Source organism: Myodes glareolus, chromosome 22 (genome assembly GCF_982192425.1).
Source record: "Myodes glareolus chromosome 22, mMyoGla1.1, whole genome shotgun sequence".
Classification (NCBI taxonomy): Eukaryota; Metazoa; Chordata; class Mammalia; order Rodentia; family Cricetidae; genus Myodes; species Myodes glareolus.
The window spans coordinates 33,427,356-33,441,273 of NC_142047.1; the positions used below are offsets into that span (position 1 = coordinate 33,427,356).

At 37.9% G+C, this 13,918-nt stretch overlaps 1 protein-coding gene across 2 annotated transcripts in view; it reads right to left on the minus strand.

Annotated features, from left to right (window-relative positions):
• Terb1 (telomere repeat binding bouquet formation protein 1) overlaps positions 1 to 13,918 on the minus strand; it is a 55,663-nt gene that overhangs the window by 20,954 nt on the left and 20,791 nt on the right. For both annotated transcript variants that reach the window (XM_048431323.3, XM_085682086.2), the window contains exons 11-13: positions 12,944 to 13,069; positions 11,676 to 11,833; positions 470 to 816 (exon numbers count right to left, since the gene is read on the minus strand). In XM_048431323.3, coding sequence (XP_048287280.3) covers positions 470 to 816; positions 11,676 to 11,833; positions 12,944 to 13,069 — 631 coding nt within the window. The remainder of the gene's footprint in view (positions 1 to 469; positions 817 to 11,675; positions 11,834 to 12,943; positions 13,070 to 13,918) is intronic.

Genomic DNA, 13,918 nt, shown 5'->3' on the forward strand with positions numbered 1-13,918 from the left:
GGGTGTGGTCATACTTGCCTGTAATATCAGCATTTGAGAGGTAGAAGTAGGAGGAGGTAGAAGTAGAATTTCAAGGTCATTCTCAGCTACACACAAGTTTGGGATATAGGAGATCCTGTCTCAACTTTTTTCCTCTCTCATTTGTGCTCATGGCAAGCAACCCTAATGAAAGACAGTGAGGCACACAACAAGCACACACACTGGGAGTAGGAAGGGTGCTTACTAGGAAGAAAAAAGGGACTGGCAGAGGATAAGAATATTGTGAAAGGGGAACAAGATAAAGTACATTTTATATGTATGAAATTGTAAGAGGATAAATACATTTCAAAAAAAAAGGAAACAAAAAGAATTCCTACATTAGGCTCCTCCCACCATCAGGTTTAACCATTCCTGTATCTACAGTGCTTAAACAATATGGCACACAATAAATACTTATTGAATAAATAAGCACTATAATCATTAACTATACCTTGATTGAGAAACAGAATCCTTTTGATTAAAAGTCATCTTTTCATTTAAGTTTTGGGTGCAGCTTGAAGTGGCTTTATGTAAATTCTTATTTTGCATTCTCTCCCTATAGCAAGGATTAAGGGGATTTGTGTTCTTTTCCAGAGTCTTCATTTGGTTTTCATTTGCACAAGTTTTAGATGTGATACCATCGGACTTAGAACTGCGAAGCTGTCTAGACTGGTTTGTATCCTTATTTTCTGCTTTGGTACCTCTAATACTATCTGCACAGAGACGTTTCAGACTGTTCTGTATTTTTATTTTCATAGATGAGGCATTATCCTTGTATTGGTCACTTTGTAATTTCTCCTATAATATAAAAAATAGCAAGTATAAATTTCAATACAATCGTTTCTTTATAATATGCTTTACATTTCCTTTAATATATAAAAACTTTATTATTTTTAATATAGCATTTACAATAAAAGGAATAACTTACATGAGGAAGAGAAAGAAAATTGAGTTACTGTTTTTTGGGGTTTTTTTGAGACAAGGTTTCTCTGTAGCTTTGGTGCCTGTTCTGGAACTAGCTCTTGTAGACCAGGTTGGCTTCAAACTCATAGAGATCTGCCTGCCTCTGCCTCTCAAGTGCTAGGATTAAAGGCATGCACCACCACCACCTGGCTTAAGAAAATTGATTTAATAAATGATATTAGGATACTTGAGAAGCTACCCGGGGGGAAATGTAGCTAAATGATAGATACACAATAATAAGATAAAAGTGAACCATATATTTTTAAAATGTTAAATGAAATTATATAGGCCCAGGGAGATGGCTAGGTGGGTAAAGGTACTTGGTGCCAAGTTTGACAAACTAGGTGTGATTCCCAAGACCCACAAGTTGTCTTTGAGCTTGAGTGAGACACACACACACACACACACACAAATAAATAAATAGAGGTTAAAAAAGAAAGTATAGGGTGGGGGATGGGGTCAAACAACTGGGAGAAGAGGATGTGGGGGGAGGCTGTGGCTGAGATGTAAAATAAATTAATAAATTAGAAAAGAAGAAAGTATATCTATTATAAAAGAAACTATTCTCAAGAGGTAGAAGACCTTTCTAAATAGTAAACAATAACTATATCACAAAAACCTAATACACTTGATCATATAAAATATCTTTGAAAGCTCTCCTGGAGACCAAGGACAATGAAGGAAAATGGACTTAGAGGGGGAAATAGGAAAGGAGCAAAACTAATGGCAACCAAGACATGGAAAATCATATATAAATCATGTACTAGATCAGAGAATAATTCTTCCCCCCGGCCAAGACAGGATTTCTTTGTGTAGCCTTGGCTGTCATGGAACTTTCTCTGTAAACTATCCCGCCCTGTGATCTTTGGGATTAAAGGCATACACCACCACATCTGGCTAACTCTTAAACGACACTAATAAAAAACACCTACCTAAGAAAAAGATCAATAATCATATGGGAAGATAAGCGAAGGAGATAAACAGTTCATTGGAAAAGAAACAAGAGTAGTTCTTAAACATATGAAAAATTCCTCTACCTAATTGTAATAAGAGAAATAACTATTGAAACTACACTGCAACATCTTCCTTCTCTACCAAGACATATTCAAAGCATATGGAGCAACAGACAGTGTGAGCATTACTGACTAGAGTGTATACATGCATCCAGGGCGAAATAACTATCCCTGGCTAGTCTAGAACTTGCTATATCAACCAAGCTGGCTTCAAACCCATAGAGATATTCCTGCCTCTGCCCCCAGAGAGGGATTAAAGGAAAACATCCCCATGCCTGGTGCGGGAGAATTGTCTGTATTCTGTCAACCATGTTTTAAATAAATGCTGATTGGTCAGGCAGGAGGTGTAGGTGAGAAAACCAGACAGGAAGTAGAAATGATGCAAGGAGAGCAGGAGAATTCTGGGGAGGAGGAAGTTGATTCCTCCCACTCCTGCCCAGATCACCGAAGCCGCAGGATGTGAGCTGCCCCACTGAAAAAGGTACTGAGCCACATGGCTAAAATAGATCAGAAAAATGGGTTAATCAAGATGTGAGAGTTAGCCAGTAAGAAGCCTGACCTAATAGGCCAATCAGCTTTATAACTTACTGAGTCCTGTGTGTGATTTTCTCTGGGATTAAACAGTGTGGGGGGGGGACTGGACAGAAAACCCCCAACAAACAGGTCTCCTCATGTTACACATGCCCAGCCTTTAAATTTTTGCTTTATTCCTGTTTTGACAACTTTTATAAAAATAATCCTACTGATAACTTTTATGTTGTGAAATATTAGTTATAGATGTGCTACATTTGTTTATACTGTACAACATTTGTTTAATGATAAAGATATGCTTTTTTATGTTGTGTTTAACTCTGTGAAGCTGTATTATTTTGCCTGTCTAAAACACTTTATTCATAAAATAAAGAACTAAACATCCAATGGGTAGGCAGGAGAAAGAATAGGCAGGGTTGTCAGGCAGAGAGAATAAATAGAAGAAGAAATCTGGGATAAGAAGATCGAGAAATGAGAAAGTGAAGGAGAGAGGACACAGGGTCCAGCCACCCAGCTACACAGCATGCCACAGAATAAAAAGTAAAAAAAGTTCTACAGAATAGAAAAAGATAAAAGCCCAGAGGCAAAAAGTAAACAGGATAATTTAAGAATAGCTGGCTAGAAACAAGTCAAGGTAAGGCTAGGCATTCATAAGAAATAATAAGACTACGTGTGACTTATTTGGGAGCTAGGTGATGGGTTCCCAAAGAGCCAAAAGAGGAAAAAAAAAAACCTACAACAACAACAAAAAACCCTACACTTTAACATATCAACATAATATCTAATAGCTGTATATAGTATCGGTAAATTCATTCAGTGAAACAATAAGTGCTTATATTTTACTTTGGTCCTCTATAAAACTTATTAAAGATCAGTTTTCTAAAAGGAGTAAATCTACAATAACAGGCAGCAATGGAATAAGAAATAAATAAAAGCTAAAAACGATCAAAACCAAAAGACAGGCAAATAACCTATGTAGTTTGCTATAGCTGAATCCAAAACTGATTACCTAAGATATAAACCCTAAAAAAATATCAAAGTGAAACTTAAAACACCAGGGATTAGAATTATATAGGCTTCCAATTAAAAGAAAGTATGTCACACCAAGGGATCAGAATGGCTTTGGACATGAAGAATAAAATTGAAAGCTGTAACACAATGGAGAAATGAAGCAGGACAGAAGAAGGGAAATTAAGGGCACATGAAAAAGGGAGAGTGAAGGATACATATTTTTCACTCTAGAATCTAGTTTGTTTGGCCTGATGGCCGTGACTGAAGAAACTCCAACACAGTCCAATGAGATGGTTTAGCAGGTAAAGACAGTTTGTCAAGCAAGGCTGATGACCTGAGCTCAATTGTCAGAGCTCACATAAAGGTAGAACCAGCTCTACAAAGTTGTCATTTGACCACCACACATACACCTTAGAGTGGTCACTCACACCTCTGATGTCTGTAAACAGCACACCACAGATCTCATGTAGCCCAGGCTAGCCTTGAATTTTGCTATATAGCCAATGCTAGCCTTTAACTCCTGGTCTCCTGCCCCCACCTCAGTGCTGGGATTACAGGTGTATACCACAATGCCTGATAGGAGATTCTCTACGATAAGAGAACTAAGTAAACCATCTTATATTTTTAACTCAAATTTTAAACTTTCCTTAATGTTTATATCTTGTAAATTTTGTCCTTTGAGCAGTGTAAATTAGAAAGCCATAAACATACCTTGAGAAGCCAATATGCCTTCAGTGTATACTACTGTCTTTTCCCTAGCATCTGTCCCTGTTATAATTTCTTTCTTTCTTTTTGTTGAACCAGGGTTACAAGGTTTCTCTGTGTAACCACTATGGACTCTGGATCTCCTGGAACATCCTCTGCAGACCATACTGTGCTCAAACTCACAGAGTTCCGCCCCATGAGTACTGGAATTAAAGGGTGTGCCAACACCGCCTGGCATAAATCCTTAATAAGATAGCTAATTCTGCTTCAGTCTGACTCTGAAATTTTTTTTTCTGTGGCTTAGTCAAGAATGAACCTTGCCTGAGTGGTTACTAAGAACAGAGAGCTGCTCAAGTTATTGACATCAGAGCTAGGCTAAGTTGCCTGACTGCTGCAACCCCTTCAATATACTAAGGGAAGGTGATTTTTAAAAAATCTAGAATACCATGCCCAGGTAATTATCAATTAATTATAAAAATAAAAATATTTTTTAGATTTGTGTGTTCTCAAAAAAACATTACATCCAATGTGCTCTTTCTCAGAAAGATGTAGAGAAGTAAACTCCATCAAGAGAATAAAACATAAATGAAAATTAAGCTATGAAAGATATAAAAAGAATCAGTAAGTTTATGCTAAAGAAATATCTCACTTGAACTCAAAAAGACAAAAAAAGTTTAAAATGGGACATTTCTTCAAAGAAAATAACTTGCTTATGAACCAATGTTCAGCATCATTAAGGAAATGCAAAAATGATACTGATTTACATCTATTAAGATGATAATAATTTTAAAAATTGAAATTAAGCTTTGGCAAGCTATAAAGAAGGAACTCGCGTGCAGTATTGATGAGACTGTAATATGGTATGGAAAGCAAAGTGGCAGTTCCCTAAAAAACTAAACACAGAATTACACTAGACTATGATCCAGCAATTCTACTTCATAAGAAATGCAAGCAATGCTCAAACAACTATATGAGGTATGTGTGTGCTTTTCCGTGTGGATGTTTATCTGTGTGTGTACTTGTGCGTGTGGGCATGCATGCATATTTGTAGCGTGTTATGAAAGCTGGGAATGTAGCACAGCAGTAGAACAGCACTGGCATGCAAAGCCCTGGGTCTGATCATCAAAATTTCAAAAAAAAATATGTACTATACACTTATATACAGAAAATCACTGTAGGGACAGAAAGTAGGAGAGTGGCTACTAGGACTAGCAGATAAAAGAGTTAGGGGTTATTTAATGGGCACAAGTTTTAGTTTAGAATGAATACATTCTAGGAATAGTCTTAGGGTTACTATTACTATGATTGAACACTATGACCAAAACAACTTGGGGAAGAAAGGACTCTGAACAACAGAGGAGCTGATGCAGAGGCCATGGAAGGGTGCTGCTTTCTGGCTTGTTTAGCATGGTTTGCTCAGTCTGCTTTCTTATACCACCTAGGACAACCAGTCCAGGGGTAGCCCCACCCACAATGGGCTGAGCCCTCGCACATCAATCACTGAAAAAGAAAATGCCCCACAGGCTTGCCTATAGCCCAATCTTCTTGGGCATTTTCTCAACTGAGGCCCCCTCCTTTCTGATAACTCTAGCTGGTGTCAAGCTGACATAAAACTAGGCAGACAGCTGACCCCTTTGTTAACTTGACACATAAATACATCACTGTTAAGCCACAATTTTTTCTTTCTTGTTCATCTCCAAGATTACATATTAATAAAGACATCACAATATAAAACATTTTACAAACTTAAAAAAGTCCCACAGCCTTACAAAGTCAAACACTTTAGAAGTTGGGTTTTTAAAAATATCCAATTTCTTTTAAAATTTAAATTCTCTGTAAAACTCCAAAATCTCCTTTTTTTTTAAAAAAAAAAAAGCTTATTCTCCTAACTGTGGGCTCCTATAAAATCTTTTATTTATTTATTTTATAACTTTTATTTATTTCAAGAGAGAAGAACCAGGGCACAGTCACAATCTGAATAAAATAAAACAGTATAATTAACTTAATGTTCAATATCTAGGATTCACTCACAATCTTCTGAAGGGTTTGGGGTCACCTCTGGCTCTACCATCTGAAGCACATACAGCTTGTCTTTCAGACTCTGGCGGGCTCCACTCCACCACTACTGCTCTTTCATGGTTATTCCATGGTACTGGCATCTTCAAAATTCTGAGCTCTGTGTTACACCTGGGCTGTACTTCCACTAATAGCCTCTCTTGGGCTCTTCTTCATGGTGCCAACCCTCATCACTTCTGCACGACCCCTTCAGACTTGAGGCTTACACTGCCACTAAAGCTGCATCTTCTCCAGTGGCCTTTCCCGGCCTTAGCTGCTTTTCACGACCCCTTCCTGCCGTCCAAACCAGCACCACCTGGGTGTTTCCTACACTACCAGGTTCAGCTTCCAGCACTAATTAAAACTGTGCCTGCCTATGGAACACAGCTTCTGTGCACTGATTCTCAGAAACACTTCTCAGAAGATTTTGCCTCACAATTCTGGTCTCTTTAATCATTGTCATTTTCTTAATTCCAACTAACCATATCAATTGTCCCAGTAAATTAAAGGTTTTGATTGAGTGGTTCTGGTCTCTTGTTAATCACAGCTGACTCTTCAGCCTCAGTTAACCAGAACTATAGAATCTTAATTCAAAATTGCAAACATGCAACTTTCCCAATAGTCTAACTCAAACTTCCCTCTGGAACTTCACAAACCAGGCCTCCATCATCTGCATCTCTCTCAATATTCTTATCTTCTGAATGATTACATATAATACGCATTTCCACCAACTAGCACATTTAAAAATAGGTAGAAAGGATGTGGCGTCACAAGCCTGTAATCCCAGCACTTTGGAAGAGGAACAATATCAAGAATTCAAGGTCATCTTCCACTACACACTGAGTCTAAGGCTGTATGAGATCTGCCTTAAACAAACAGCAATAACAAATCCACCAACCTGCTGGTTCTTGTGGCACATGCCCATAATTCCAGCATCCAGAATCCAGAAGCACAAAAACTGCCCATGTACCAGGCCAACACGGTCTATGTATTATAGACCAATCACCATTACAAAGTGAGACCCTGATTCAAACAAGTAAGTAAATAAATGGAAAATCTAGAAACAAGAATTAGGGGACATAGTTGCACATTATAAATGTCCTTAATTGTCAGGAGCATGCATCACAAGCTATTGTGGGCCATGATACAATTATAGCTTATAGCAATTGATAATTCAGATGTCAACCTGCCATGTAAATTATTCTCAGATGGAGGAATCCAGGCAGGGCCTTCGGGACCACTGACCCTGAAAACTATTGCTTTCATCTGTAATTTCATTTGTGCAATAACAGCTATGATATCTCCCCATTACCATGAACTTTCATGTAATGTGTGTATGTAATCTCATGATTGCATCTCAATCTTACAGGCACATATATCTGTGGATGGTCAGGAAGATGACTTTTCATTTAGCTATATAATTTTGATATATATAAAATATACTAGGACATGTTTTATAACTAGATCTACTTGTCCCATGACAACTGTAGACACTTAAAAGCCTGCTTTCTTCCTTTTAGCTCAGACTAACTGCATATAATTAGCTCATTTTCACCTCAAAGTAAGTTCAAACTAAATTAAAGGCTTTTTATAAAAGATAAAAGAAAGTTTGAAAAGGAGTTTCAAACTTTACAGCTATGCACAAGGTCAGAGACACAGATGTTCAACTTAGGTTGTTACACAAAGCACCCTACAAAAAAAAAAGCATGTCAATTCTTTGCTTGTCAAGTCTGCCAACAATAGAATTATGTCTCAAAGTTTGTCACTGAGCACTATGTCCCCCCCCATCTGAACACAGTCTTACTCTATGATGTGGGATGCCCCTCTGTATGCTGTGAATATTTTATTGTCATTGGTTAATAAAGAAGTTGATTTGGCCAATAGCCAGGAGTCAAGGGAGATGCCAGCAGTCATCAGAGAAGCAAGATGTGATAAGTCACAAGAGTTGTGGTAAAATATAGAATAAGAGAAATGGGTTAACTTGAAAGAGGTAGATAATAATAAGCCTGAACCATTGGTCAAGCAATTATAATTAGTATAAGCCCCTGAGTGTTTATTTGGGAACTGGTGGGCAGGAGAGAAACCTTCATTTACACTCTTGTAACCTTGGAACCTTGCATTGGCACGACAATGGCTCAACTCCCTACTGCTTACCCTAGGAATGTGCTTTTGACCAATGAGAGGTAACTCTTGTAATTTTTTATTATTGCTCCAAGCCTCCTTGGGGAGAGGGAGTTTTTAGGCTAGAGGGAGAAGAAGCTAGGAGAAATTAGAATTAGGACAGGAGACTTATAGAAGCAGAACAATAAAGAGACTGATTTGAAAAAGCATGGAGTGAGAGAGTTCATTTGTTCACCCTCAATTAGCCTAATAACAAAGTGCCTTTTGCTTGCTGTAGCATCCAGTTTGAACCCTGAAAAGAGTCTTGGGGCTGGACTGTAAAGACTTAATATCACATAATTGTGTACTTAAAAAATGATTGAAATGAAGCCAGGCAAGGTGCTCATGCCTATAATCCCAGTACTTGGGAGAAAAAGCAGGAAGATTGCTACAAAAATAAAATTAGCCTGATCATCAGGTTCCAGGCAAGCAAGGGCTACAAAATAAGACCTAGTCTCAAAAAAGTAAAAAAAGTTTGAGATTAAATACTTGTTATATATTTTATCACAATTTAAAAGAACAAATAGTGTAGTTAGCTAAAACCCACTGTATTAGGTAACAAATGAATAGAATAAAAATTACATCTCAAACTGTCAGTGGCTCAGTAAGTAAAGTACCTGCTTTTGAAAGCATGGGGATTGGAATTCAGATCCCCAGAAACCCCATAAAAATCTAGGGATTAGTGGTGCACACCTGTAATCCAGGTGGGATACAAGCAGATCCCTGGAAGCTTTCAAGCTAGCTATTGTGGTGTATGTGGTAAAGTTCCAAGCCAATGTGAAACTGTTTCAAACAAAACACGGAAAGCACCTGAGGACTAACACCTAAGGGCATCCTCTGACTTCCATAGGCTTATCTTATACATATGTACTCTGCCCCAACAATGTGTGTGGAGAGGGGTAAGTCCGGAGTGAATGTGTGTTGCTGACATGGGCACAGCTATGTCAAGGACCCAATGCCTTAGACCCATGGGAACAAAGCTTTCCCTGGTTGAGGCTCAGAGGAATTGGCAGAACCCAAATAATGACCACAGAGATTTATATTATGAAAGCTCAACCTTTAGATTAGGCTTGTCTCAACAAGCTTTTTTTTTCCTAAATATAACTTTGCCTTTTTAAAAGATTTATTTATTATGTATACAACATTTGGCCTCCATGTATGCCTGCAGGCCAGAAGACGGCACCAGATCTCATTACAGATGGTTGTGAACCACCATGTGGTTGCTGGGAACTGAACTCAGGACCCCTGGAAGAGCGCTCAGTGCTCTTAATCCCTGAATCATCTCTCCAGCTCTCAACTAGCTTTTATTACTTAAATTAACCCATTTATATTAATCTACATTCTATCATGTGGCATTATGTTTCTTCCATCTTGTACCTCCTGTTTTCTCTCCACGTATCCTGGTAGCTCCTGCATGCCTAGACTCCTCCTCCTCTTCCTTTCTTTTCCTAGATATCCTGCCTAAACCTGCTACCTAGCTATTGGCCATTCAGCTTTTTATTACATCAATCATAGCAATATATCTTCACACAGAATACAAATATCCCATAAGGATTTACTATGCTATACTTTTATCATTATTTTAGTATATTCCTTCTACTTAATAAAAAGAAATAAAAATTAAAGTTTATTATAAAACAGTACACTGTTTTAGTCAGCAGCAGTCTCCTATGTACCCCCCCCATTTTGTAAAAATTGATTTGTTTTGAATTTAAGTATATGAGTTTTTGCCTGCATTTGTGTGTGTTCACTACATGCATACCTGGCAACTGTGAAGGCCAGAAGAGAGTGTAGGATTCCCTGGAACTAGAGCTACAGATGGTTGTTAGCCACTGCATGTGTGCTAAGAACTGAACCCAGGTCTCTTCCATGAGCAACAAATGCTCTTAACCACTAAGCCACTGTCCAGGCCCTCATTCTTCTTAAATGTATTGCATCTCTTGACCTTTACCGTCTTACTGTGACGCCTGTAAAATGATGGAATTATCTACTGATACATTTGTCAGACCATACTCCTGTCATTTATACACAAGACCGTGTATGTGTCTGGGAGTGGGGAAGAGGGAATAAAATTAGATCATTTCTTTTGAAAAATTGTTGAACTATTAATCAGATGTTAGATTTCTTAGTTTTATCTTTTATGTAGCTAGTCTTTCCTGTTTCCATTTCTACGTTGGAAAAATAATTCTTTAGGGGGCTAGAAAGATGATCTGTGTTTAGAAAAGCTTGTTGCTCTTCTAGAGAATCTGAGTTTAGTTCCCAGAACCCACACTGGATAGTTCACAATCACCTGTAGCTCCAGTTCCAGGGGATCTGCCCTAAATTCTGGCCTCCACAGGCAGTCATATATGTGCACATTCACACATACACACACACACACACACACACACACACACACACACACATCCCTTTAAAAATCATTTGGGAGAGCTGGAAAAATGGCTCAAGAGTTACGAGCAGTAATTGCTCTATCAGATAACCTAGGTTTGATTCCCAGATGACTCACAACTTTAACTCCAGTTTCCAGATCTGATGCCCTCTTCTGGCCTTTTGGGTACCAGGCATGCATATAGTACAAGGACATAAATGCAGGTAAGATACCCATGCATATTAAATTAAAATAAAATAATTCATTTAGGAGCTGAAGAGATGGCTCAGTGGTTAAGAGAACATACTATTCTTGCAGTTGGGTTCAGTTTCTAACATGTACATCAAGTGGCTCATAACTACCTGTAAGCCTAACTCCAGGAGATCCAACACCCTCTTTTGTTTTCTTAAGGCTCCCTTAAGTGTGTGGTGTGCATACACACAGAAATAAAAGTAAAAGTTAAAGAAATAGGATATGGAAAGATGACTCAATAGTTAGAAATTTACAGACTATGAGCTAAAATACCAGCACCCATGTCAGGCAGCTTACAATCACCTACAACTCCAGCTCCAGGGGATCTAGTGTCCTCTTCTGACTCCTTCAGGCATTTGGAGACTGACACTACATACACATACACACTACACACTACACACACACACACACAGAATTTATTTTAATAATAAAGAAAAAAATGTAAAAAGTTGTTCTATGTCCAGTGTTGAGTTCTTTAAGTACTACTGTTAAAATTTACATTAATTATTTTAAAAAATAACTGGAGAAAAACATTTTTAATGCCAACTTCTACTGTTTTAAAGTATTTGCCAGAGTTCTGTGAAATGGATAAAACCAACCTCTTTTCCTTCTCTTTCAAATTGTTTTATTCTGCATATAATTTCCTTTGCTGTCTTCCAGTGCTCTTCAAGATTCTCTTTTTCATTTATGTCCTTTTGTTGGTTGGCTTCATTTTCATCAAAAGAAATGTCTCGTAGACTTAGAGATAATTTCTCAGCTTTGTAATATGGGATGCAGGGGAGGGAGAAATAGGGGAAAGAGAATAGTGAGTTTATCATTACTAGAAATGTTATTGTCACACTTAAAGGACAACTACATATTCCACCCCATCCCATCTTTAATTTGTATATCCATATATAACAACTGGTACTGAAATAAGTGGAAAAAGGGCATAGCAGATGCCTAGGACTTAGTAAAAAATTAGTCATGTTATTCCAGATATAAGGTTACTGGCTTTAAAGTAGTTTATTTGGAATACAAGAGTTAAAGTCAGAGTCAGTCACATGCTAAGCATATACTCTGTCACTGAACTACATCTCGAGCCCAAAATAGATTGTTTTGGTTAGTTTTTCATTCATTTGACAGAGTTATCTGGGAAGAGGGAACCTCAACTGAGAGAATATTGTAGCAGATTACATGTAGACAAGTCTCTGGGATATTTTCTTGATTAATGATTGGTGTAGGAAGGCCCGAATCACTGGAGGAGGTTCTATCCCTGGGCAGGTGGACCTGGGTTATATATAAGCAAGTTGACCAAGCTATGTAAGCAGTATTTCTCCATGGCCTCTGAAATCGATTTCTGTTTCCATGTCCCTGTACTTACTTCCCTTTATAATGTACTGTAAGGTGTAAGATGAAATAAATCCTTTCTTCCCTAAGTTGCTTTTGCTCATAATGCTTATTACAACAGTAGAAAGTAAACTAAAGAACATAGATATGCTTAAAGTCTTTTTAAAAATTTATTACGTCCATATTTTTCATTCACAAAGAAATCTTATAGCTATTACCAGCTCTCTGGGCTGCAGCTAGACTGCCCATCAATTCTTTGTCCTCCCTCCTAAACTAGAACCTGTTGCTTAGGCCTGAGTCACTTGCCCATGGAACATTTCCTCTTTTCACATGATTAACTCTAGACATCCAGACTCTGTTCAAGAATTACTTTGAGATAAAAGTCTTACTATGTAGCTTTGGCTGGCCTGGAACTCCTGTAGATACTGGCCTTGAACTCACAGGAAATGTGCCTTCCTCTGCCTCCCAGGGCTAGGATAAAGGTTTAAAGTACCATGTCAAACTAACTGATATTTCCCTAAAGTAACAGTAAACTTACTAATATTTTTGCAGTTGTGAAGTACGTAAGTGGCAGCTCTGCTTAGTTCTTCATTCTTAAATTCACTTAAGGCTTGTATCATTAGTGGAAGCCCATTGCTTTTTAAAAGTTCATACTGATTTTCCTCTGTAAAAATATCAAAAATTAAAATGGTGATTATTTTTTCATAAAGTTTATAAAGCTTTGCATGAGGTCATGATTCATCACTGTGATAAGTATGAACATAATTTAAACTTTAAAATAAAGAATATAATCTCAAAAGTATTTTCAATTTGGTAATCTATTTACAGAAGCTAAGTCTCATAAACAATGATTTCTAAAATGTTGTCACAGTGTACCACACCATATAAGAGTAAACAAATAGGGCTGGAGAAATAGCTCAGCGGTTAAGAACACTGACTGCTCTTCCAGAGGACCCGGGTTCAATTCCCAGCACCCACATGGCAGCTCACAAGTGTCTGAAAATCCAGTTCCAGGGGACCTGACACCTTCACACCAATGCAAATAAAATAAAAGATAAATAAATCATAAATTAAAAAAAAGAGTAAACAAATAGCTCTCATTTGGTTTCAAAAAGATCAAGAGTAGGGAATGGGAAGGTGACCCAGTAGGTAAGAGCACTTGCTGATCTTGCAGAGGACCCAAGTTTGATTTCCAGTACCCACATCAAGTGGTTCATAACCCCTCTGTCTCTAGCCCTCCTCTTCTGGCCTCTGTGGGTGCGCGCACGTGCACACGCGCGCGCACACACACACACACACACACACACAACGCATACATGCACACACATACACACGCACACATACATATGCATAAGAAAAACATTCTTAAAAGGTTAAGGGAAAGAATAGAGAAACTGGTAAAGAAAACAAAAATTAAGGGAAGAACACAGAAGAGAGAAGTGGGAAAGTGAGAGGAAGAAGGGAAATGATTAGAAGAGAGGAGAATGGAGATTGTTTGGAATGATAGCTTAGA